This window comes from Berghia stephanieae, chromosome 9 (genome assembly GCF_034508935.2).
Source record: "Berghia stephanieae isolate SIO BIC M18660-M18661 chromosome 9, UCSD_Bste_1.3, whole genome shotgun sequence".
NCBI classification, from domain to species: Eukaryota; Metazoa; Mollusca; class Gastropoda; order Nudibranchia; family Aeolidiidae; genus Berghia; species Berghia stephanieae.
Window position 1 is genome coordinate 32645776 of NC_088368.1, and position 27873 is coordinate 32673648.

General features: G+C 35.1%; 1 protein-coding gene across 1 annotated transcript; it reads left to right on the forward strand.

Moving 5' to 3' along the window:
* Positions 1-325: 325 nt before the first annotated feature.
* LOC144980068 (scavenger receptor cysteine-rich domain-containing protein DMBT1-like) lies at positions 326-26363 on the forward strand. The gene is made up of 11 exons (XM_078927553.1): positions 326-570; positions 1251-1416; positions 2125-2372; positions 4817-4991; positions 8002-8219; positions 10159-10349; positions 11191-11279; positions 13262-13361; positions 18219-18424; positions 19551-19843; positions 24754-26363. The coding sequence occupies exons 1-11, from the start codon at positions 495-497 to the stop codon at positions 25161-25163; spliced, it is 2172 nt and encodes a 723-aa protein (XP_078783679.1). The 5' UTR covers positions 326-494; the 3' UTR covers positions 25164-26363.
* The last annotated feature ends 1510 nt before the right edge of the window (positions 26364-27873 follow it).

Consider the following 27873-nt stretch of genomic DNA (forward strand, 5'->3'; position numbering starts at 1 on the left):
GTCAAGACAGGAACATATGGTTTGCCATGTGCTTCTCGACCTTTGTTTACGTTTGGGGCAGCAAACTTTACTGTTCTATAGTCCGATGGCTGGCCAGATTAGCCTTTCATAGCAAAGACAGCTCATGTTCCAAAACTGATTTCCTCTTTTATAATTTCATATAGTTTTATATCAATGAAATTTTATCAAATATTTATCAAGATGATAAAATTAGCTATATAACAACATATCTTAGAGAATAAAAAAATAATCTTAAAAGATAAACTAGGGATAATTTGGCGGTTTGAAGCAGAATGTGTAATTTGACTACCTGGCTTACATATTTTCTCGGTGTGTTTAAAGATTGTCACTTAATCTTGTCAACACATGTAAAATTAAGATGTGATTTTAAGTCCTGGTGCCACACAAATTCACACAAGGCCAATTTCGCCTCACATGAATTTGATTTGATCAACTTTATCTTTTGTAAAGCTGTGACTCTTCTACATTTATCGATGGAATTGAAGTTTTGCCCACTGACAATATTTCTTGTTCTGCTGCTAGGGACGCCACACCCTGGATTCGTCAAAGGTATCACCTACTCCAAGTTGGGATTAAGGTCTTTTTAGTTACAATGATAAATTCAAACGTTTTTATTTTGGGGTTTGTGCTTTTAATGCTGTTGTCTGGGTATATTACTGTCCTTACTTTTGACTAAACCATGATTTATTAACTGATTTAATAATCAAGTGTGCGGTGGCGAACAATACATGAGTATGAGTCATGAGTATCCACCATCTTTATTGGGGTATAACAAAACAAAAATAAACATGTTGATACCAATAACAGACTCTTTTAGATAACGTGTATTAACATTTGAAGTTAAAAAACGAGAGTTGACAGGATCCCCTTCAGATAGTGAATACTAGAAACCGTGAAGCGACAGGACCTCCGCTTATTATTGTGGTAACATGCACACTTTATACTTCAGTATAAAACTTATAATTTCTTTATCAGAAATATAATGCAAGCAATAGATATGAGAATCTGTAGGCATACTTGACTTCATCATCTAGTCAGTGAAGGATATTGCCAGAATTCTGGAACAGTAAGGACATCTTATAGATGACTCGTGAAATTTAGTTCCATATGGCCTATGAGGGTAGTAAATAAAACATTGTGAATCACATTAAGCATGGGGAAACCAGATGTGTTTTATGATTTTTATATATTTATTTAGTGGCTTTCATTTTTATTGTTGAATTACTCAGGTGCCAACGTCACTGACGTCAGGTTCGGGGGCAACAAAGGTGTAAGGTCAGGTGTTCTCGAGATTCAGGTGGATGGTAAAACATGGGGTGTGGTCTGTGATGATGGATGGTCAGAGAAACCAAACGTTGCAAATGTTATAGTGGCCTGCAGGTCACTGGGATTTGAGTAAGTAAAGCTGTTTAAATGTCATACTGATTTCTTCTCATTTAAATGATGTCTTGTTATGTTACAAAATACAAATATTCCTTTGATTGATAGGGTTCATTGAGCTAGGCTTTTGTAAAATTAAACGGACAATAACAATTGCATGCACCCTTTACGTGGAATGATAAGCTATTGCAAAGTACTTTCCACTAGATTTAATTGCCCCATCTACCCATTCCCTGATGGTTAGAATGAGGGATTGTGGAAATTCAATAATTTCGAGATGCTTCATTTTTACCGTTTATTTATTGATTTTATTCATTTTGCATTCATTTTGATCAATAAACAAAAGAAGGCTCAAATGTTCTCTCTAACTCCTTCCATTGCCAATTCAGATGAGAGTATTAGAGAATAAAAGCAGCCAAGATTTTTTGATATAAAGAACAAAATGTAATTTGATGTAATCACAATTGGTATTTATAAGATAAACAAGCTCCATTTTATAATTGGGCATCATTCACCGTTGTTCAAAATTTTGAAATATGAGCAAATGTTCAAATTTTTAGGATTTGTAAGATTAGAGATGATATGTTGAAATGTTTCTTCCTTTATTCTATGTATTTATTCCTTTATTTTTTCACAAATGATCTCTTTACGCTTAATTTTGTGACAAACTTGTTACAAAAATAAGGAGCACAAATTATCATATATTACAAATATTATCATCAGGAATGGCGGGAAAGCAGTTCTGGACGGTCAATATGGAGATGGCATCGGTGATTTCCTGATGGACGATGCAGCTTGTTCCAATGACATGAAATCACTGGCTCAATGTCAGTCATCGCAGGGCAATGACTGCACTCGTAAAACGGACAAAGCTGTTGCCCTTGAATGTAATGAAAATTCTGGGCCAGATGTGACGACCTTCAAACCACCATCCACGACAAAACAATCATCGGGTGTCATCAGTGATAATTGTGAGTTTCATTCAAATTATCCTTTTATCTTGGAAGCCTTTTATTTGATTTTGTTTTAAATTTAATGGGATAAATTAGTCATTTAGAGCCATTAGATCTGTGGAGCTAAAGTTTATCTCAGTTTCTGTTGCATGAAACAGACAATCACAATTCTAACTACCCTTTGCGTAGGACGCCAGTCTGTCACAAAGTACTTTCTGTCAGATCTAGAAGACTTGGTGGAGAGTGGGGGGGGTTCGGATAAAAAGATCTTGACTACACACGGGTGATCTCGGTCTTTTTGCTAGTGAAGCAAGTGCTCTACCAACAGGGCAATCAGGACCCCATTGACGTGATAGGGGGTAGCTTATATATAAAAATTTGCTGAATGTATGGCTGTTAAAAAGTAATCAATGCATTATACAGTTTATAATTAATGAAGAAGAACTGAAGTATGTTGAACTACCTTGGTTCAATTTCTATGAAAACAAATGACAGAAGCTGCAATAAAGAGATTTAATCAAATATTGCATTGACAAAGTGTGATTTGATAATCTACGTGAAACAACAATCAGAATCCATCCTTTCTACTGGCTTTTTCTCTACAACACATTTTTCTCTCTTCTGTTCAATTATTGTTTTTACACCCTTTAGCACAGAGTCCCAAAATTGCGTGCACTTCAACTAACAATAAATCGCACAAAGCAAGCATTCATGGATATGAAAAATTACCTTTGCAACAAAATTATGCAATTTACTGTTAGATTTAAAGTAATAAATTTATGTGTGACATGACACATTCTTCAATATGCATTGGTTTCACTGTTTTTTTTTTTGTTTTTTTATAATCACAGTTAGTTTGTGAAATGTTGTTATAACCAAATAACTGTTGGGAAAAGTAAAGTCTTGAGACAAAAATATGTATCACAAATAGAGCATTAACCGCAGCCACTGCTGTCCTGATCACCTGAATATTTCATGAATAATTAAATAGATTTAGATATGATCATGCCTGCCTATACCATGCTCAATGCACTTCGCAGTGCTGCAGGATGCCAAATGGAATCTAATGGTTCCATAACTTTTTATTGGAAAGACCCTAGTACAATAAAATGAGAATACATTTCTCCGCAGCAGAGTCCATTTCAACAAGTATGTACTAGCTCCCCAGTTTTGTATATTTTGTCTTATTGTTAAATATACAGACAATACAGCCATTTTAGGACTTTTGAATAGCCAAGAATCAGAAAATTATTATATTAACCAAATTGAACATTTTGTGAATTGGTGTCAGAAAAACTGCCTTGAACTTAATGTATCGAAAACAAAAGAACACATTTTTTATTTCAGAAAAAGTCAGGTGCCTCCAAATGCTATTGAAATAAATAAGAAAAAAAGTTGAACTAGTCAAGTAATTCAAATATTTAGGAATGATCATTGACGGATTACTTGATTTCCAACCTCATGTAGATAGCATCGCTCGGATCACTTAATTTCAAACCTCATGTAGATAGCATCGCTCGGAAACTTTGTCAAAGAATGTCAATTCTTTGAAAATGTAGAAATTTTGATGTTTACAGAAAGGCAATGTTGCAAATCTATAATTCCCTTCTTAGTATATTAACTTTCAGTTTAACAATCTGGTGGGGAGGGTGTGGAGTGAAAGAGAAATCAAAGAAGTGAGCAAAAAAAATGAATTGCAAACTGAAAAGCATTGAACAATGCTACATAAGAGCTGTTGAGAGGAAAGCATTTGAAATTCTCAATGACAAGACACATCCTTTAAAATATGAATTTACTCTCCTACCATCTGGTAGACGATATTTAGAGACAAAATGTAGAACAAATAGATTTAAATTTACTTTCATACCCTCTGCGATTAAAGCAATAAATAAAGCTATGTAAGTACATTTTTTATCCTTATAAATAGAATACGCTTTCTGTCAATGTTATACCTCTCCAACTTTCCACCCTTTTATGCTTTTGCCTGTATTTTGTGTGTGTGTGTGTGTGTGTGTGTGTGTTTAGGAGGTGTGTGGAGGTGTGTGTGTGTGTGAGTAAGCGAGAGAGTATCTATAGGTTTTCGAAACTGTTATGAAACGTCAGCTTCATTTTGATGTTTAAATCATTTATCATTTTGATGTTTATATCATTTATCAATTTGATTTTTTATATATTATCTTATTCATGTATTTTTGTCTATCTATGTATTGTATTTTTAATTTAAAACATTGTAAAGCAAATCACAAATTGCCATGTTTTGGACAATAATGAATATATTATTATTATTATTATTATTATTATTATTATTATTATTATTATTATTATTATTATTATTATTATTATTATTATTATTATTATTATTATTATTATTATTATTGTTATTGTTGTTATTATTATTATTATAATTATATTTTGCATTCATCTCCTTGTTACGTAATGGACTTATTTTGTACTCTAATCAGGTCAAAGCAGCCAGAGCCGTACAGTCCAACTGATTGGTAACACAGACAAGGATGGAATTAAAGGGACAGGCTATGTGAAAGTCAAGAATCCAAACACCAATCAATGGGGTTTTGTGTGTGACGATGGATGGGATGCCATGGCTGCTAAAGTTGTCTGTGCTCAATTATGCTTTCCGTGAGTTACATTGTGTGGATGTTTGTGGATGTGTGTAAGAGTTAAGTTGGGATGCCATGGCTGCTAAATCTGTCTGTGCGGAGTTATTTTACTTGTAGGTTACATTGTATGTATGCTTAAGGATGTGTGTTTGTGCTGACAAATTGGGTGGCATGGCTGTTAAAGATAAGTACAGTAGAATTACTTTAAACCGAAATTTTGGTGACCTTCTAAACCATTTCGGTTTAAAGACATTTTGGTTTAAAGTAAGTTCCCGTGTTGCAATGTTTTTCAAGGGTAGTAACTATTTAAGGAATTTGCTCATTTAATCGTATCATGGGTTTCCCCTTAAATGGAGTTGTTGAATAAATGCCGTCTTCGTAACCATTAATTTAAAAAAAATAAAAAAATTTGTGTGTTTTAAAAATATTTTTGGGGGTTTTCGTTTTCAATTCAAAATTGTTGAAAGAGTTGAGTTCGGGATGCCTTGTAATTTACATATCTCCGTCTTGATCAACTTTTTTTTCATCGACTTCACATAGTATTTTGATTTTAAACTCAAACGTGTAAGCACAGTGCTTTCTTTTAGACAACTTTTAGTAAAATGCAAAGCTAAAATAAGATCGAAAGTTCTTGTGTGATAATTGATAATGAATGATGCGCAACTACTCAGAGGTGAAGTGAAATGGAAATGAAAAGGCGTGTCAATGCTAAGCTGTCTACTACACATCCCTCTTTTGTTGAAAAGCCATTAGGTTCAAAGGCCTAATTACATAGAACCTCCCCCCCCCCCCCTCTCACACACATTTAAACAAAGTGGAAATGAAATGGCATTTCAATGGTAAGTTGTCTACCATCCCCCCCCCCCCCCCTCCTTATCGTCGTGTTGAAAATCCAGTCAATTCCAAAGCATCAACACACGAGCGAAAACATCTCGCTTGCGTTATTCTACACCCCAACTCCCCCTCTTTCCTCATTTTTCGCCTGTCAGTCACCCGCTGTCTTCCTTTCCCAGTCTGTGCGATTGTGGTGTTGGCCAAGCCCAAGTGCAGTGATTGAAGTGTTTGCCTCCACCCCACCCATCACCCTCATCTTATACTTACGCTCTGTTTAATATCGCCGGGCATTATTACGTGTGGCCTCCTTCTCGAATTTTTGAAGAAAAATATAGAGAGAAAAAGGGAAGGTGCTCTCAAGTTGTTTCGGTTTAAGGAAAGTCCTGCTTAGAAGTATTTCGGTTCATCGTAAGAATTAGTACAAAGATAATGAAGAAACTCGTACAATTTATTAAATTCTTTGCGGTTTAAGGTATTTTTTGGTTTAGCTTCTTTTGGTTTAAAGTAATTTTACTGTATGTGGCAATGTATATGTCTTGTTGTGGGAATTTAAATTTAGGTGTTTGTTATACATGTGTTTGTCTTTATGTTTCTTTGTTTGTGTGGACTTGGTGTGTATATGTAGTATGAATCAGGTGGGACTGTCTATATATGGTTAGATGAAAAATCAGCCTTCCTGGAGTGATTTTTAGGGATGTTTTTCCCTTGTATGTTCATATCTACTTTAGCATTGTAGCACACGTACATTTTCAGATTTTTAAATTGCAGTAATGCCTGCTCCCAACTTATTTGCTTCATATTACAGTCCACTCCGGATAAACGCAACACCTTGGGATCAGCCAAAATGTTGCGATTAACCGAAGTTGAGTTTCCTGTCCACTAATGCTACATTTTACACATATATGGTAAACTCAAACCAGTTGTTTTAAACATTGTTCTTTGTCCACCTCAGACGGAGCAATTTGATTGAAATAAAATCCACATGGCAGCCCTTTATAAATTTTGACAAGCAAAAGCACCTTTGATGCAAGCTGACATCTTATTCAGATTGGATTCACATTCACTTTTTTATTCTCAGCATTTGTAAGAGTCAAAGAGATTAGCCGTGATGAGAGACAATTAGCATTAAACTCCACTCTTGATTCTTCAACCTGATATGATTTCACCTATTATGAAATTGATAATGTTTTTGTTTTTTTTGGATTGATTTCTTGAATTTGCCACTTTTTGATGTCGAAACTTTGTTGCAATTAACCAGTGACTTTTATGTATAATTAATTCTGTTTCTTGGGAAATGGTGTGATGAACTAAAAGTTGCGATTATCCAGAGTGGACTGTATGAAAAAAATATATATTTAATTTTGGTTTGCATATTGTTCAATTATTGTATATCTTGTCTCTTGCGGCAAAGGAATGACATATTTTCCTCTTCTTCTTCTTCATACTCTTCTTCTTCTTCTTCTTCTTCTTTTTCTTCTTCTTCTTCTTCTTCTTCTTCTTCTTCTTCTTCTTCTTCTTCATACTCTTCTTCTTCTTCTTCTTCTTCTTTTTCTTCTTCTTCTTCTTCTTCTTCTTCTTCTTCTTCTTGTGTGGGCTCTTTTATTGTATTGACGGGACCTCTAGGTGATCTCAAACTAAGCACATTGATAGGTTGCTCTTGGAATCTACTTTTGTTCCCTTTTTGAACCAGTTCCTTTTGTCTTACCTTTTTACGGAGTTTCACAAGTGTAGATCTAGAAGTGTTTTAATATCCTCTTAATAATATCTTCTTCCTTTTTATTGACACTGAAATGATCTAAAAGTCACAAGTGCCATAAAATCCATAAAACTTAACATCTTCTTCTTCTTCCTACTATTACTACTACTACTACTACTACTACTACTACTACTACTACTACTACTACTACTACTACTACTACTACTACTACTACTACTACTACTACTACTGCTACTACTACTATTATTTTTATTTTCATTATCATCATCATCATCATCATCATTATAAAAATAATGATAATTTTCTTTATTATTGTTATTATTATTATTATTATTATTATTATTATTATTATTATTATTATTATTATTATTATTATTATTATTATTATTATTATTATTATTATTATTGTTATTGCTGTCATATTGGAAAAAAAGAACTAAATAGTACTGTCCTTTATTGAATGTCCATTCTACACCAGGACTAACTACACAGCCAAACCAGGAATCCCTGCCGAATTGAAGGTGGACATTGGGGCCAATCCAACTATTATCCTTGATGATGTGAAATGCAAGGGCAATGAGGCTAAACTAGAGGATTGTCCTAGCAACAACTTTGCTGACAGCAACGACTGCTCCATCAGCCGTGGAGAGATTGCTGGTGTGCAATGTGTCGAGGCTAATTTTGAAGCACCCAATCGTAAGTGAAATTGTGTTGTTTGGTGATTGGTTCTTTCCTTGTAGTCAATAGGCTGGGAGAGCTGTTAGGTCCTAAGAATAAAAGGATTCCTTCAGCTCAGTAAGTCGATCTCAGTTTCAGTAATGTTAAATGAACACAGTGGTGATTGCCTATATCCCAGTCAGCCTAGTGCCTGTTTTGCCTAAATGCCCGCTAATTAGGTGAAATGGAATGATTTCTTTTTAAAATGTAACTCTAAATGCCTGCTTTTCAAATTTGACATCGCCTAAGTGTCTCTCTTAAAAAATGAAAATTTTTTTAAGAAAGAAAGAAAGAGATAATTTTTTCGTACCGTTTATGGTCAAAGTATTGATTCATCCCCTGTTTATGAAAGCATTATTCGACTTCTAATAACATTGCCCCAAATTACTATCAATTCATTTCACATTTGCTCCACCCTCATCTCCACCAGGGTCTCATCCTATTTTCCCCATACTGCTTTCTTCCCATGTAGCACCCAATTAGCTTCTTACAATTGTCACCTTCCAATTGGCTGCTGAAAAAAGGACAATTTTCATTGTCAATCTGTCAGTCATCAGCAAAGTGTCAAGTTAGATCCTCCCAGTAAAATCACACACCCAAGATATGCCCCATATTCTCACACCCTGTAGACAATTACAGAAGAATCTCACATTGAGGTGCGAATCGTGAAAACGAATTTTATCTCACGGAGTAGCGTATCAAAGTTTAAGTTTAAAACAAAAAAACTGAACCTCACCCTGGATCGCTTCCACCCCATTTGCGTGTGAAGCGAGTGCTCTACCAACTGAGCGTTCTGTATCCTCCTCATTTTTATGAGTGTGAGTGTTTGTATATATGTCTATAGAATGAATGAAGTTGACGTCACTCAGTTCTTTGTTGTTGTTTTTAGTCAGCCATTTTTACGATTATTTTCGCTGGATTCTATCATCAGTCAGACTATCAACGTTCAAGTCACATTTAGTTTTGTGTGTTGGTATGTTATATCCTACTAACAATGTTGTGAGTTTTTTTGCTAAGCGTTCAGCATCAATATTGCAAACGTCTTAATTCTTGATCTGACCGCACCACTGTATAAATGTCGGTGGTCGAGCAATTCACAATATTGTCCAGTAACAAAGTCAAGAGATGTTGAGCATAGTCAATGGCCTAGTGGGTATCAGTGATAGGAAAACTCTGGCCCTTGCGTTATGCTTAGATAAGGCATTTAAAACACATTAACCCTAATGACAGGAGATGTGAATGGGAAGGTACCAGGCTTTAGACAGTGATCAGATCCGAAAGACTCCGTTGTCACATCACTCTGGTTGGTTAGAGGAATTTGCAAATTGTCTGTCCCATTGAGGTTCCAAGTTCAGATTCAAACCCGTGGTTCTAATTTAGGTTGCTTTTAAAGTCCATAACCGTACCTCTACACCACAGTGACACACAATACATCCTCGGATCAAGAGTTAGTTTGCCTAAATAGACAGAGGGCCTTGAATTTCCGACATGTCAGTTAGGTCAAACACTCTTTGTCTCTTCTTACTCCTTGTATATGTGACTATTCATCTCAATCCAGTATTAAGGCAGGATGAATCAGATATTTAAAATTTGAATTTGAATGATAAATTATAAAAATAAATTAATTCAAATAAATGCTGTCATAGTCTTTAGTTCATTCCGACATGTTATAGGTTTACAAGTGGATATGGTGGGAAACCATAGATGTTTTCTGCTTTCACATTTCTTTCTGTCCTCTTTCTGGTATTTCATAGAAATTTGATTATGTGTAAATAATACAGTGCCAGAAAGAGCAGAAAGAAAAATCCAATTCATAGGAAAGAAGATAGTAATTTATAAAATAATTTTTAAAAAAGCATAAAGGTTATAATTCAAAATTTGCTTAATGCTCAGATCGACTTTGACTTTTGACCCACAGCGCCTGACCCAGTGCTAGAGTGTGGTAATGGAGTTATAAAGGCCAAGTTCTATCGAAGTCGAGACTCCAACTTGGATGCGAAGCATCTGTCTGTACTCAACGATCCCAATTGTGCAAATGTGCAGAAAGAGACGACGACTGATTTTGTCTCCATTATCATTCCTGTCGACAAATGTGGCACTAATGTATCTGTAAGCTTCTATGTCTGTGTCTCTCTGTCGTCATTCCTGTCAAATAATTATGGCACTAATGTTTCTGTATGTTTGTGTGTGTGTGTGTGTGTGTGTGTGTGTGTGTGTGTGTGTGTGTGTGTGTGTGTGTGTGTGGGTTTCTCGTCATCATTCCTGTTGACAAGTGTGTCGCTAATGTATCTGTAAGTTTGTATGTGTGTGTCTCCAACAAATGTGGCACTAAGGTATCTAAATGTGTATGTGTGGGCGATCATGCCTTTCCAACCCTTTCAGTCATTCATTGCCCTGATGTCTCCGCATTACTTCTTTCTTGTGTCCAGTTCCTAATCTTGTCCACCAATTCCATCCCCAGTCTTCCTGCTGTTCACTTTTCATCGATCAGTCCCGTTGTCACCAGCTTCTCAAAAAGAAAAATTGAGCTTTTATATAGCGCAATATCCACTAAACATGCTCAAAGCCCTTTATAAAGGGGCTCTGGCCAACAGCAACACTTAACTTGTAAGACGAGGTTTGAGGCCTGTTAGGCGATATTACTTTTTTTTTGGACAGAGACAATGCCAGGTACTCAGTTTAAAAAAAAAAAATCATCAATTTCATTTAACGTCCATCTGGAAAAATGGACTAAATGTAACCCTTGGCAATGATTCTCACTCACTGTTGTTGTTATTGTAATGGTAATTAGGAAAATATCATCTTCATTATCATACACAACTGCCATCATTACCAACACCATCATCATAATCACCCTCTTAACCACCACCAGCAGTTCCATCATCCTCGTCATCAGCCATAATTATTGTCATTTACTTTTCACTCCTTAACCATTATTGTATTTTCCTAGAGAAATGCTACTCACATCCTGTACAATAACGATATCAAATATGCATCCACCTTTGATGAGGGATTCATCACAAGATTCAACACATACAGGTTTGTGTCATTTGTTTTGTACCAAGTAAGTCTCACTAGAGATGGAGTGTGTCAACATGCATGGTGCAAATCTTCAAGAAAATTGGATTTTTACGCACTATGTGCTGAAAGAGATGATTTTAGTAAAAATGATGATAATGATATTAATAATAACAATGATGCTGATGATGTTATTTATCTAATTCGTATATGATGACAATATCCATATATTTCAATAGCACCTAAGCATCCACTTAAAAGTTCTCTACAGCCCTTTACAATAAACTCACTCACACACATATATACATACATACTGTGCAACCCTTGGATAACGACATTGCCTCAGGACCGGAAAAGTATGTCTTTATTAAGGCTGTCGTTATTCCATAGATTCCAATATTACACAAAAAGGTACCATGGTGAGACCCATGAATACATAATAATGCATTGCTCGGACCAGTGCCTGAGAATAATTACGACCCAACAATGTTAGAACGTGTATTTCTTTTGTTTACAAAGGGCATACCAGCTACACTTTTACTCTTCAATGTGTATTGTCATTGTTTTGATCATAAATAGTGCTCGAAGGCCATTTAACAAAACTAAGAATAAATAAAGAAAATCAAATGCTTATATGATGAGACTTCACAAGAACACAGATGGACATATCTAGTTTTGATTTTGATAAAAATCCATGTAGATGAGTTTGAATACCAAAATTTCTATTTAAGTGCACCAAAATTTACAAGCACTTAAAATTAGTAGATCCACATTTTGCAAAAAAATAAATCAATAAATAAAAATAACCACAATAATATCAAATTTGGACTAATGTTTAGAAAAATGACAGATTTTTAAAATGAAAATGGAACAGTTAAAGAGGCTGTTTTTGTTTTCCGGGCTATTCCAACATATTATAAGACCATAAATATCCATAATTGCCCCCATTGGACACGACATTGCCTGATGTCAGTTCACCCCCACTGACCTCAGATAGGTAGCTAACAGGGAATGTTAATTAGCCCTTTAGAGTTCCATTCACTGATTAAGTTCTTTTGTTGTGGTTCCATATGAACTGGCACTGATTCCATGCAGTGTAGTAAACATGAATTCCGATTGGTTGGAAACAACGCGATGTGATTGGAAGGGGAAAAAGTGTTTTTATTGTCAAGAGTACAAGTTGACAATGGTCGGGTATCAAGCATTGTTATCAATTGCTGATAATTGTTATAATGATGTCTCTGAACAGGGATTTTACTAAACTAAAATGTATGCCACTATTTTGGGGATTTTATTAATTACAACATGTTGCAAAAAAATCGGGACCAGAGGTCATTGTCACTATCCAGGGGTTGTCATTTTCAGTGGTTGCACTGTACATACATATGTACATACATACATACATACATACATACATACATACATACATACATACATACATACATACATACATACATACATACATACATACATACATACATACATACATACATACATACATACATACATACATACATACATACATACATACATACATACATACATACATACATACATACATACATACATACATACATACATACACAAAAAGGTTATCAAAATAAATATATATTAAACATAAAAATTTCTGTGAAACAATTCAGTTTTGAGATGTTTCTTAAATGTTAAAACACCAAGGGAAGATTTTGTTCTAAAACTTAGAGAATTAGAAACATTGATGCAGCACTCCAACTCTCACAAATTACATGTTGAAAAAGAGTATTCTTCTCTCTCCTCTCTCTCTCTCTCTCTCTCCTCTCCTCTCTCTCTCTCTCCTCTCTCTCTCTCTCTCTCTCTCTCTCTCTCTCTCTCTCTCTCTCTCTCTCTCTCTCTCTCTCTCTCTCTCTCTCTCTCTCTCTCTCTCTCTCTCTCTCTCTCTCTCTCTCCCCCTCTACACTACTTACACACACTTACACATTTACTCATAATAATCTGTTCCATTCCATCCTCTATTTTCCATATAGAGTAGAGGTCGAGTGTGCTTTGCCAGTTGATAAGATAGTCACACAGAGGGTAGAGGCTGTCACTCAAGCTGTTACAAAGAAAGCTGATGGAGTCGTCAAGGTAAGTACTAGAAGTATTTGTCATGCCATTGTGCGTCACATCCTTAGGAAACTTATACAAGTCAAAAACATGGATAATCATATGCTTGCAGGAATACTGAGATGTTACTTTTAATTCTTTGGCTCCACGCATAAACCTGATAATCCACATTATATATAATGCAGCTGAGAAAATCAAACATAAAGTTACACGGAAATCAATAATTGATTATCAGTTATGTGTCAATAATATGGAACAATTTTTTTTTCTAATAATTATCCAACTTGAAAAAAAATACAGTTAAGAAATTAGGACCCACGAGTAATATATTTTTTTCACATTGAATCATTTTTAGGAAAAGGTGGCTCATCAGGTTCATGCATGGGGTCCCAGAATTATGGTTGTTGTATGTGTCAGTGCATGAAATAATCAGTCGGAAGGTGGCAATTTTGGATTTGCATTTTCTGAAAGAATATGCTCCCCAGAGCATTTTAATCTTTATTTGAAGTAAATCGGGTGATTTTTATATGAAGTTATGGTCAGATGTATGGGAAAGATATCCAGCAACTTTTCTCAAATTTTAGACTTTTTCAACTCGAGTAGCTTAAAAAAATATTTAGAAGTGAAATTAAGTTTTGATATTTCCCGAAGATTTACAAAAAGGGTTGATTTAATCATTTATAACAACAACTAATTTTTAAATAAAAATTGACCTTATAACTAAACTTGGCAATATCTCAGTTTCATCATCCGATTGTTTATGTCATTCACTCTAACAAATTGTTCAGAATAATTTTTAAAACATGAGCTTTTATATAGAGAGAACAATAGCCATTTAATGTGCTCAACATGTGTACAAAGTGACAAATTAGCGAGCAGTCACTGGCGTAAGATATGAAAAAATTGTATGACACAGAGAAAGCGAGAAAGAAAATTACAACAACAAAAACATCCCAAAAAATTAGCTTGCCTCGTCTGGCCCCAGTCGAGCAAGCTGATTAATTGGGTATGTTTTCTTGTATTTTTATTATCTTGCGTTATTATTATTATTATTATTATTATTATTATTATTATTATTATTATTATTATTATTATTATTATTATTATTATTATTATTGTTATTATTATTATTATTATTATGATTATTATTATTACTACTATTATTATTTTTATTATTATTGTTATTGTGGTGGGCGAAGTGGCTGAGTGGTTAAGGCATTGCTCTGTGGCCCGGAAGGACCCGGGTTTGAGCCCCAGCTCAGGCTCGTTTGTTTTTTTCATTGAGTAAGATTATTAACCCCCAATTTGCTCACATGGGCAACATGGGTGATTCTTGTTGACATCAGACGTCTTGTTTGATGAGTTATCTATATTCCTTCGTGGAATGCCTAGGCAACGATATCTTATGATGTTGTGGCGAAAAAGGCATAATTTTTTATTATTATTATTATTATTATTATTATTATTATTATTATTATTATTATTATTATTATTATTATTATTATTATTATTATTATTATTATTATCATAATTATTATATTATTATCATCAACGCTGGATTAAAAAATATAATTGTTTTTCAAAAATCTATCCTAAACTCTGCACTTTCTCACTCTCTTTCTTTCTCTTTCTATTTCCTTATACCACTAGCTTAGGAAGGCCGTCCAAAGTCAATTCCGCTCTCAGTTGAGAATCATACAGGTTTGGGCCAGTTCGTGCTCGACTTTTCTAATCACGTTATCTCTTCTTTATCAGCATCACTTGCTGCTTTCACTTTATTTTCTTGCTATAATATCTTTAAAGGCAGGCACGTTAGCCCTACAAATTGGGGAGAAAAGTCGTGACGTCACACCTTCTACTTCTCCAGTTCCAAAATCCTTGGAAGTGTGTAGGTAACCAATCCTTTGGAGGACTAATAATGAATAGATTTCCTATTGAATCATAAGTTGGCATATTTTTTTTTAATAGCATGATATGTTGGCAGATTCTAAGGATTGTGGGATGTGAAAGAGCAGCATATATTTATACTAGAAAAGAATATGCCATCACTCTGAAAGAAGATTATTTACACAAGATATGTATTCAGTCCTCCGGAAGAGTGGTTTTACACTTCCAATGAGATAGGAACCTGTTTTTTTACATCACACTTTTGTTCCTTATTGACATTGGATAAATGTACAATTGTTGTAATTAAACTGTACTCATTTTTATCAAACACATTCCGCTTATGGAACAACTTTTCTGCTGGCATCAAGCTTACGAGCAATATTGATACCTTTAAAGATGCAATACTACAGATTTTTAGGAAGGCATCATATTATATTGTCTTGGATATGCAACATGGACAGAGGTAATCCTCAGCCTGACTGATTCTTTCTGCTGATGTGAAGAAGATGATGATCAAGAAGAACCCCCCCCCCCCCTTCCCCCCAACTAAAATACATCTTGTAGCTATAGCACCTTGGATAAGATGAGATTGATGCAATACATGACAGAGAATATTTTGGGATAAAAATACCTCTTCAGTCAACAACATAAACCAATATTTGAATGGTATCACTTGCATCAATCTGCATTCATCTTTCATTAACTTTAGACTACGTCTGTTCTATAACCGTTGTTTGTTTTTTTTTTACTTGTTGAGGAAATTGAAGAGTTAGAGCCCAGGTGGGAACATTTGCAAAATTCATACCTGAATATCGAATAAAGAAGTGGAGGAGCATCAAGAAAAAAAAATTAACATTAATCAAAATTAATGTGAGGTTTTATATATAGCGTAATGTCACTAAATGCATCCATTTAATCAGAAGACTTTGACTTAATGGCAGACCTGCCCAGTGGTGCCAACCTTAAGTAAAAAATGCGTATTTTTATGCATTTTCATTCGTTGTACACATTTTGATGAGGATTGTACGCATAATTAAATTTCTATTATTTAAGCATTTTTAGCATTCATTCACTTTTTGGTGTCCTTAAACACTCAATGTTTCTTGACCGATCAGATTTATACATGGATCTGGAAGTTGATACTATTTATCATCTATAAAGTGTAAGCTTATTCATTATTTCAAATATTGATTATATCATTGCTAGTATGGTCTAATTGCCCATTATCAGATTTAGTGCTAATTATCAATTTTGCAGAATTGTACGCATTTTTTCAAAATCTTACTCATTTTGGCTCTCCATTGTAGACACTTACATGGGCTAGGGTTGGCAGCACTGCCTGCCTAGTACTATGAAAAATTCGTAAAAATAAGATTTTTTGGCGCCAGCAACAGAACTGCATTCACCTCTTTGACTCAATAAATCTTATTGAAAAGGAAAGTTTCATTCCCCAGAACCTATCTTCAGAACAAGTGCATTTTTCTTATTTTTCATTGGAAACTACGAATGTTTGAACTTTCAACTAGACAGCTCTGATTAATGGCCAGTTCTCAGAGTCACTACACTATTTATTGTCTATTTATTTATCACGTATTCTACTCAACATGGCTTACTCTATATGTAACTATTTCATCTCCATAGTGGAAGAAGTCCATGTTTGTTTTCACTTTCGACCTTTTTTTTTCTTCTTCGTCACAATTTCGCTGCTTTATCAAAGACTTTTATTATCCATGCTGTATTAATGTTGATTTTTTGTTAGATTTTTCCCTTATGAATTATTGAAGGTAAATTGAAATCTCAAAGCGTAGCATATGGAGCAATAAGTGATCTTTTTTTAAGATAATGATCGTAATAGGATATTGAATTAGTATTAGCACCATTAAGAAAAGTGAGTGGAGCAAGCACTTATGTTGATATTAACAAGAAATGAAGTGAGTAGGAAAGCGCCAGAAGATAGACATAGAGTTTGAAACGACTTTTTTTGAGGTCGTGGATAGCTCATACAGTAGAGTCACGATCTCCTTTGCCAGGCAGAGTTGTCATACCAGTAAGGTCGTGGGTTCGAGCCCCCATCGCTGCCACGAGGTTTTTATTCTCTGTTGTCTTCTGGCACTTTCCTACTCACTTCATTTCTTATTACCACCATTTATAGATATTAGAATAATAAACAATAGTAATAATAATAATAATAATAATAATAATAATAATAATAATAATAATAATAATAATAATAGTAATGATAACGGTGGTAGTTGTAGTTTTGAAAATAATAATAAATATGAAAATAATGATGATAACAATAAGGTTTAAATATATGAACGGTATTCCTTGAATAGATAAATACAGTAAAAACAGTGAAACCAAAAAGACTGATAAAACGAAAAGAAATCAAAATGTTGTCATTTTTCCCTCTTTATTTCTGTTAATCAAGTATTGATTAACCGAAAGCCACTATGCAGTGATTGGGTAGCTGGGTCTGTTAGATCTAGTGGAAAGTACTTTGCAATAGACCAGCGTCCTATCCAAAGGGTAATAAGCAATTGCTATTGTCCGTTTCATGCTATAGAAACCAGATAAAATCCGGCACCATGGGCCTAATGGGTCTGAAGGACTACATTTTTTTTCCATTGTTATTATTATTATTATTATATATTATTATTATTATTATTATTATATATTATTATTATATTATTATATTAACTACTACTACTACTACTACTACTACTACTACTACTACTACTACTACTACTACTACTACTACTACAATACTACTACTAATACTACTACTACTATACTATTATTATTATTATTATTATATTATTATTATTATTATTATTATTATTATTATTATTATTATTATTATTATTATTATTATTATTATTATTATTATTCCTGTGATGAATGCATGCATTCTCAAGGTCTGTATTTAAACTCTGATCCCAACCCCTTAAACCCTTTGCCCCTTCCTTCTCTCTCACTGTTTTCCATCAGGCTGGCATGAGCATCTACCGTAGTGATTCTTTCAATCAGCCAGTGACAGAGAACCCAGTACGCATCCCGCTGGGTGAATACCTCAACTTGGCTATCAACATGGAGAACTTTGACCCCAGACTCAAACTAGTGGTGGAGGACTGCGTGGCCACACCCACTGGCGACACCAGCAATACCAGACTGACTAAAGAACTCTTCAAAGACAAGTGAGTTTTAAGTTAAGAACTTTTTGAACATAAGAGAGCATGTGAAAACAGATTTTCAGATATATTTTATATGCTTGTTTGCTTTTATTGTGTGATTGTTTGTTTTTCTTACAAAAGGTCTGAACTTAAAGCGATATGTTTTGTATTGTATTTCATTGTCAGGGTGATCAAGTCCCACCAAGTCTTGTTCAGAATTTAAAAAACACAAAAATTTGCTTTTTCCAAGCTCAGTCAAAATCTGGAACTCTCTTCCCAGTGACATCAAAAAATTAGAATCTGTTTCTGCACTCAAAAACAGAATTAAAACGTTTTTAGCCATCAAACAATCAAATGATTGCTTAGAACATTGACCCATTCCACCCCCACTTCATTATGTTACATTTGCTTTCATCAATTGAAGCTACGACGATATAAAATAAATGGAAAAGTGCGGATTCTGAAATTTGGATTTAAAGTCTTAATTATCACTTGTCAGAAGATTGGCATTGTCAAATAAATATGGAAAAAGTACTCACTTCTTAAACATGGAGGGCAGTCGAAGGCATCATCGCCGACAAACTACAGACTTTTATAAACTAAAGTCTGGGGATGATTTTGGGCATCAAGTGGCTGGATAAAGTCAGGAATGAAGATCTTTGGGAAGTTGCTAGCCAAAGACGTATAAATATACAAATCAGACAGAGGAATTGTGGATAAATAGACCAGACACTTAGAAAACCTGCTTGCAATATCAAAAGACAGGCTCTAACGTTGAATCCCTAAGGAGGAAGAAGACCATGAACACCAAGAAATAGTCGGCGACAGAGCATGATTTTGGAAACAGAGAGGGATGGATATACACGAAAGCAAGTGGAGTAGACAGCCTAAGGAAGAGTTAAATGGTGAAGCACTCTCCATATAGCTTAAGCTGTGAAGGACTTCAGTCAAGTCACATATCTATTAAACTGCAAAATAACTGGAGCTTTTTATTCTGATTAGTTTAATTGATTATAAATTTTGTTTTCTGAGTCATCTCGACTTCATACCATATTGAGGTATTGGTCAAATTTGATATAGGTTTAAACTTATCTTCAAATTTTCTTTTTTGTTTTTTTTTCTTGTTCTTTCACCACTTCCCATCCCCCAGGTGTATAGAGGAGAAGACTTTATCAACTTATCCCATCAGCAATTTTGAGTTTGGTTTTCGATTCAAACCATTTAAGTTTGTGAATTACCCATTGCTGTACATCCAGTGTGATTCTATCATCTGCCTGGCTGCAGATGTCACCAGTGAGTGTGATCGTACTTGCAACAACACAAAGCCTGCTTCTTCATCACCATCGTCAAATGGGAAAAGACGCAAGAGGTCATCGACTGTCCAGAGAAAAAAGATCACCTCCCCTGCCATCTTCCTCTACGATCCCCACCAGCCTGATCCTGGTAAGACTTTTTTTTTCCTTTCCATTTGGTTAATGTAAATTACAGGACTGGTGGAACATGAATCCCATACTGCTGAAAGAAATAATAAATGGCACTTACACACAGTGACTGTTAAATGCTTAACGCAGTATAACAGTAACAATGGTACAATTGAAAAACTTTCCTACATGTTGTTCAGGACATTGGACTGAAGGACACTATCTTGAAAGTCTTTAAAAAAACAAGACATCAAGAAGGACAATGACAAGAGTTAAAAATGTAATGCAAGATTTATACACTCTTGGTGAACAATGCACAATGCACCTTTATCATTATAGAACGACACACACAGCCTGGTTAATTGCTGTCACAATATTTTTAGAAAAAGACAACGTTGTTGTTTCACTGCGAAACTTTCACACCAAAGTTACAGTTGCTCAGAATTTAATTTTATACGTGATTTGACCAGGAAAAAATGTTTCAAAAAAATTACTTTCCAGAGGACAAACAGCCTGTAGCTTAAATTGAGATTTTAACCTCTGTCTTTTCATTATGTTGCAACTCTGTGCATCCAAGATAACCACGATGTTTAAAATAAATGAAAAAATAAAATTACTTCTTTCCATGCTGTTCCGTCATGTCGTTCCATGAATCAGTTATGGTTATTTCATCAAACTAACATCCATTTGAGCAAATGGAGAGTTGATAATCTTGCCAAAGAGTGATTGTGCCTGCTGCAGGACTCACACAAGGGACTTCCCCTGTCATACTACAATGTCAAACCACTCAGCAACCCTCATCTCATGGTCAACCGAAAATGACTAATCAAAAAATATAATGTATAACCTGAATACAGATTAAACCTTTTATCATTTTTTTCCTTCATGTCATAGTTGGAAAACTGAAAATGATAATCTACAATTTACAACTAAACCAAAAAAATATTGCTTTAAGCTTACTATTTATGTGGCCTAAACTTGAAAAAAAAAGTAACGATGACCAAGCTCAGGTTAAAAAACTGTTTTACAAAATTCCCTGGTAACAATTGACTGAATCTGGTTGTGGTCTTGTGACCTCCCATGGCGGGTGGAGAGGTCGCTTTTGCTGTTTTTTATCCTTTATACAGTGGACTCCGGATAAGACGATGCCCAGGGGAACCGAGAAAAAAATCGACTTATCCGAAAATCAACTTAACCGGAGTGTAACCAAAATGAGCAAATATGCATTTGAACAAAGCAACCAATCTAGAATAAGTATGTCCCTTCATATCGCGCGGCCTCTGTAGTGGTCATCAGAGGCTCCTACCCCCAATAGCCCCAAAGAGGAATCAGAATACATAAAAATCGGAATTTGAGATAAAAAAGCGGAATCAGCTTACTGTTATTGACTATGACATGCTTTGCGGCAGAAAATGTAATAGACAATCAAAAAGTACTCAAATGATTAAAAATATAAAATGTGTAAAATTGTACAGATTGTGTAAAGACTAAGAATGGGGTCAAATAATAATAGAGAACACACAGGTCCAGGCCGTCTCATAGAGAATACAGGTATTGAATGGATGGATTTAACCGTGTCAGGACCCTCCTCCCCCCCCCCCCCCCCCCCCCCACACACACACACACACACGCACACACCTAATCAAACAAACGCGCGTGCCGGTACACACACACACACACACACACACACACACACACACACACACACACACACACGTACACAGGGCTAAAATTAAATAGGGAAAGAAGCTGACCGTACTCAATAATATTATTACCGATTGAACCCAACATATAATATTACGGAAGTGTCAATTGCCAAGGAGTGAGTCCTTGGTAGTTGACGGTTCATCAATTGCCAAGGAGTCAAATTGGAACTCTTCAGCTTCATGTGGTGATTTCAGTCGGGCCTCACTCACTCAGCTGCATGTGGTGATTTCAGTCAAGCCTCGATTTGCGCGCATACGAATCTCGAACCCCATCACTTTCTTTTCTTCCATTTGCCATTCACTCATTCCTTGTCAATCGTTGTGGAAAGGATCAAGTCCACACTTGTTGGCATTTGTTTTTAATTTTTATGTCTTTTCACGAATTCCAAGATGAGTTAAAATAATATCAAACAAAAATTACTGTTGATTTCGGATTCAGCGGGGGGGAAAAAAACAGAAGGACGAGGTGGCAAATCCCTGCCAAGATGTCCTAGATTAAAAAAGAAAAGTAAGATTTCCTTTATTTTAAAGGAAATATACTGCACATCGTCTTAATACGGAATAATTAACGTAAAACATTTGTGCAACAAGATCAATCCGTGGCATTAATAGTAAATAGTTGATGATCTACCAACTGGCAAGGTCCGTAACAAAAAGAGGAAAATGAGAGAGAGAGAGAGAGAAAGAGAGAGAGAGAGAGGGGGGGGGGATGACAGAGAAATACATACACAGAGGAAAACATGGCAGAGAGGGAAAAGAGAAAATGACAGAGAGAGAGAGAGAGTGTGTGTGTGTGTGATAGAGAAAAAAAAAGAGAAAATGACACAGAGAGAGAAAGAAGAGTAAAAGAGAGTATTAATTAATATTAATACATAACATCACTCTGTGGCAATGCAACACTTCGTGACACTAAAGGTACTCCGTGGCAGTTAAAAGTACACATGCGTAGTTGATGAACTGACACGGTCCTTGGCAATTGACGATTTGACAATTGTCAAGGTCCTTGGCAATTGACGCTACCTAATATTACCAAGGTCATTGACCTCACGAATTGGAGGCACAATAATAATAATAATAATAATAATAATAATAATAATAATAATAATACTTCGGTCAGCCCCCCTCCCAAACATATATTATCCGACATCAGCAGCACACACTTTGAAAGGACTAATCATACACAAAATGTGTGTTGATTGACCATAGGAGATGCTGACGAAAAAAGCAATAGCTCACTTTTTTTTTCACTAGAGATTTTTATTTTTTTATTTTCCGGATGGGAAAGGTGGAAAGCGGAATTTTTGCTTTGAATGTGGAATGTATACCAATTAAGTGAAATTATTCCGCGAAAAGCGGAAGGGTAGGAGCCTCTAGGTCAAGGTCATGCTTCTTGTAAATCTTCGAGACAGAAATAGCTGGTATGCCAATTTCCTATGCGATGATTTTCTGTCGCATGCCAAACTTTCCAAATGCATCGAATCTTCCTTTTCCGCGATAGGTTTGCTGTTGTAGTTGTTGACCTGGAATTAGAACCAAAAAAATCTTGAACTTGAAGTTGCGACAATGTAAAATTTGAGATGGGGAAATTAAAGTTATTCAATACTGCTTATGTACATTGAACACGGACGTCAGGCAAAGCACCTACATCACATCGATGTGCGCCAATCGTTCGCTGATATTCTTAAGCACTTAAAATTCTTACTGGTAGCTTTTTTAACCAATGGAAATACTTGTTTATTTGTGATTTTATTGTAGTCATGAGTGATAAGAACATCGACTTAAGCGACATCGACTTATGTGGAGTTTGTTTTTTTTTTTACTAATGTTATATAGGAAGAAGGGGGAGGGACCAAGAAAAAAAATCGACTTGGGTAAAAATCGACTTAGGCAACGTCGACGTATCCAGAGTGCACTGTATTTGTTTGCTCTTTCTATGTTGCTTTCTTTCTTTGTTCTGGATTGAGATTGCTCTTTTTTTCTTTTTTTTTTTTTGCACAGTCCCGACAGGGGGTCCTTAGCTGTGAGGGAAGCGGTCAATTGTATAGTTCCTTTTTTTGAGGGGTGGTATTTTATTTTCCATATTAGCTAAATCATCACTCTGTTGTAAATTATAATAATTTTTTAGTTTTGAATATATTGTACTTTGTAAGTGTTTGAGTGTATCCTTCATACCCGAATTCTTTGCTTGTTTCTGGATGGGAATTTAAGGTAATGTAAAAATATCTACATTAAGGGGTTGCTCATGGAAACTTCTGTTTCCTTTTTGAGCCCGTCCCTTTTGTCTTATTTTTTAATTGGTGCTTTTGACTTGAGATCTGCAACCTTTCTGCTTTAATATTCTTTTTTATTGGCACTGAAATGACCTAATAGTGTTGCAAGTGCCATAAATTCCTAAAAACAAACAAACATACATACATAAAAATGAAATCGAGGCAATTCAGTCAATAAAATACAGTAAAACCTAGTTATGCCAAAACTTTTAGGACATTTGATCTTACCAGCGAGATGTTGATATGTAAAAAAGAAATGAGCTTTTATATAATGCAATACCAATTTAATTTGCTCAAAGTATTTTACAAGGAGTCCCTAGCCAACAGCAACACATAACATGTAGGATAAGACATGATGCCTGTTAGGCAATATTACAATTTTTTTCCGATAGGGACAATGCTGTTAATGGCCAGTACTCATTTTACACCTGACTACAATTATGCACCGCTTAGAGCGGGACTCAAAGCCAGGACCTTCCAATCCAAAGGCGAGTGTCATAACACTAAATCACATAGCCGCACAAATATATAACAAATGAATTTAAGTTGATACAGTTAATTGTCATAAATTAGTGATAAGCATAATTGACAGCATAACAATACACGGCTAATCAGAGTTTTATTGTAAAAACAAGATGAGCATATATTTAAAGCAATATCTACTGGACATGCTCATAAAAAGGTCCAAAGCTAATTATGTAGGACAAGAAATGACACCTGCAAGACTAAGACAATGATATAATTGGGATGGTGATAGGTTATAGCTTTGTACTAGCATTCTTCAGTGAGCATCCTGCTTTTATAGTCCGGGATTTGAAGTCACTATTGTTTAAATACAAATAAACAATACGTTCCAAGATGACATTCTAATTTAACCAGAGTTCTTAGTGTAATATTTTATGTATTTATTCTAATTTTTGTCTTCTTATCATTTAACTTTTTTTTTTATATTTAAGATTCAGGAAAAGATGACATTAAAATAATTATCATAGAAACAGAGGATAAGAATGTTGTGACATCCACACCAGTGACTCCACCAAGACTGACACCTGTCACATCACAAGAGCAACAGCAGACGACATCTCAAAAGAATATATCAGCAGCTCTCAAGAACACAACACCATCACCTTCGATGACATCAACATCATCGTCATCATCACTTCTTCTGGAGACTCCACCCTCTACAGCAAACCCATTCATAAACAGCGATGATAATGATGATAATAACGTTGACAATAATGATGGCAAGGTTAACAATCTGTTTACTAAAGGCGAAAACTGTTCAACAAATTTGCTTTCTTTTTCCTCTTCTGGTTTGTTATTCTTTCTCCTTCTTCTGGTGTTTACTGTAAATGAAGCATTTTAAAAGCAGTAATCTATTAGCAATGAAGTGAGTAGGAAAGTGCCAGAAGACAACAGAGAATAAAAATTTCACGGTGGTGATGGGGGCTCGAACGGGTGACCTTACTGGTACGACAACTCCGCCTGGCCGGGAAGATCGTGACTCTACCGTATGAGCTATCCACGACCCCCAAAAGGAAATGTAAGAAATAATTATACTTGCTTTAGAAAGAACATAATTCTAATAGAGTTTTTACAATCGATGTTTGATGAAAATTTGGTCTCTTATTATCTTTTTAAAAGTAAGTAACTTGAAGCATTCTGTCAGTTATGCAATGCACATGCGTCATTTCTGTTGTATGTGATACAAAGACAAAGTAACTACTCGGTTACGACTCACAAAACTAATATTCTGAAAGGATTAATAGAAAAGTAGATGTGCCAAATATTTCTATGCCGTTGATCTGGTTTTTTATTCATGTATTATTTATGTTTTCATTGCTTTTTTGGGTTTGTCGTTTTTGTTGGCTGAAGAAGGGTTTTGAGCCTGAAATGTTCTGTGTTTGGTATATTTTATCCTACTTTTTAAAGCTGTTATTATATTCATATTTGCTTATTATTTTTAATTGTCAAACCTAATGTGTCAGAAAACCGTTCCTATTCAGATTACCTATCTTATTCTATGGAAAGTAGCGCAAAACCTCGTTATATTGCCATATTTATATCATTCTGACTGGAAGTCTTGGGTCTGATTCTTTTTTACAAGTTGAGGGTCATTTTAATTGATCACTAATTTAAGTTAAGTTCTCAAGCTACAATAAAAGTTGTATTTGTATTTTCGTTGGGTTTTGTTTTTGTTTTTTTGTTGTTTTTTGTTTTTTTCGGGGGGGGGGGGGGGGGGGGGGGGGGAAGAGGGCAAAATAGGCAATATAACGAGTTGGTGGTATAACTAATAGATTTATTACAAAGTCAACGATACCTGGTTTCGTCCAGTCAAAGGTTTTTGACCTTTGAAAAATGCTTGTATATTTTATTAACCAAGATTATTTATATATGTCGAAGATGACATAATTGGTGGAGATCCCCAGATTAGAGATGGTCGGTTAGCATTTTGTCCCTTCATTGTATTGTAATTGTGGCTTTGCATCCATATTCTGGAATCAAATCATTTTCAATCACAAACTTCATTAGTTTTTCTCCTAGGAGAAAGACAGTCACTCACCCACTCAATCCTCTCTGGGTCTGCTGCTATCTTTGGGGCCATCTTGAGGGACAGACCTCTCTGTCTTAGGTCCCTCTCTACGGTATGCCTCCAACTCCAAGTCTCCTTGGGGCGGCCTCGCTTCCTCTTTCCTTGAGGTGCCCATCGCATAGCCTTTTTTATCAGTGTTTCATCAGGTCTGCGACAGACATGCCCCAACTATTGCCATCTTCTCTTTTTAATGACACTCTCCAGAGACTACACTTCCGCTCTCAGGTCCTCATTTGAGATTGTGTTTGGCCAGAAAATCTTGAAGTTTCGTCGCAAACATTTGTTTTGATTTTTTAAAAATAAAAATTAACAAATCAGAAATAAATAATAATAAGAAAGACAGTCAGATTATTATATATTTTTTATTTGTTGAAGATTTTATTTCCTAATTAATTATTTCCCTATACTCACTCAATGTCACTCAATCCTCTCTGCGCTTTCGGGTGTCTGAGGCAAGAGCAAGTGATTGCCAATGTTCTCGGTCTTTTGCTCTATGGCTTTTGGTCTACAGGCTGAGCCCCTGGGCTTTTAGTTCTCTTTGTACAGTTCTTCTCCAGGTTTCCTTAGGTTCACCTCAGTTCCATTTTTCTTGATTCTTGCAGAGTCCAGCATAACGCTGTTCTCAGGATGCAGTTCGCTGGCATCATGCACACATGACCGAACCCCCTCCAATGTCTAGTTCTGACAGTGTCTGGAATTGTACCATCCCAGTATTCTGCAGAGATCCTCATTTTTGATGACATTGGGAGAGAAGATTTTAAGGATTCTTCACAGACATTTGGTCTGGATCACTTCTAATTTTTGTTCGGTTACATTTGTCGGCTTCCTATACTCAGAACCATACAGCAGTACACAGGGTCATTGACATTAGACTACCCTTTTAAAATTCTAATTTTCATTTTGACACCAAGGCTGGTGGACTTCCAAATATTTCCCCATACAGTGTAATCCAAATAAAATTGCCTCGGATTCAACAAGGACAGGAAAAAGCCTTTTTAAAACTTTTATGTAATAAACTTTACTATAAGTATAAGCAACCGCATTGAGCTAAAATTCAGATTCAATATAATTTGACTGTTAGCTCCAATGACTTTGATTGCATTGTAGTATGGTATTGTAAATTATATTTAATTGCTATTTATTGACCATTGGAATGTACCCCTTTTAACGGGGTCTGTCCTTCTATCTGGGTGGGACTTTCGTGAAGTCTCAAATTAGACACACAAATAGATCGTTGTTGGAATCTATTTGTCTCTGTTCTATTTTGGAATCAATCACCATTATCTACATTAATCAATTTTCATTTGATTATCCCATCATCTTCTTTTTTATTGGCGTTGAAATTATTTTTATTTAACACAAGAATTGTGAAACTTTTAAGCAAGCAACCGCTGGTCAGTTTTTTACCTCTTAATATTTCTTTATAAATGTCATGCTTGTTTGTATTTTGTTGTGAACCAAATCTACTTGTGAAAGCTTTCCT

What these genes read in the sequence shown, in the direction of transcription:
- LOC144980068 (XM_078927553.1), top strand. Translation starts at nt 495, where the DNA reads ATGGAATTGAAGTTTTGCCCACTGACAATATTTCTTGTTCTGCTGCTA. An exon ending in AAAGAACTCTTCAAAGACAA is followed by an intron (nt 18,425 to 19,550) that starts GTGAGTTTTAAG and finishes CCCATCCCCCAG; the next exon opens with GTGTATAGAGGAGAAGACTT. An exon ending in TCCCCACCAGCCTGATCCTG is followed by an intron (nt 19,844 to 24,753) that starts GTAAGACTTTTT and finishes TTTATATTTAAG; the next exon opens with ATTCAGGAAAAGATGACATT.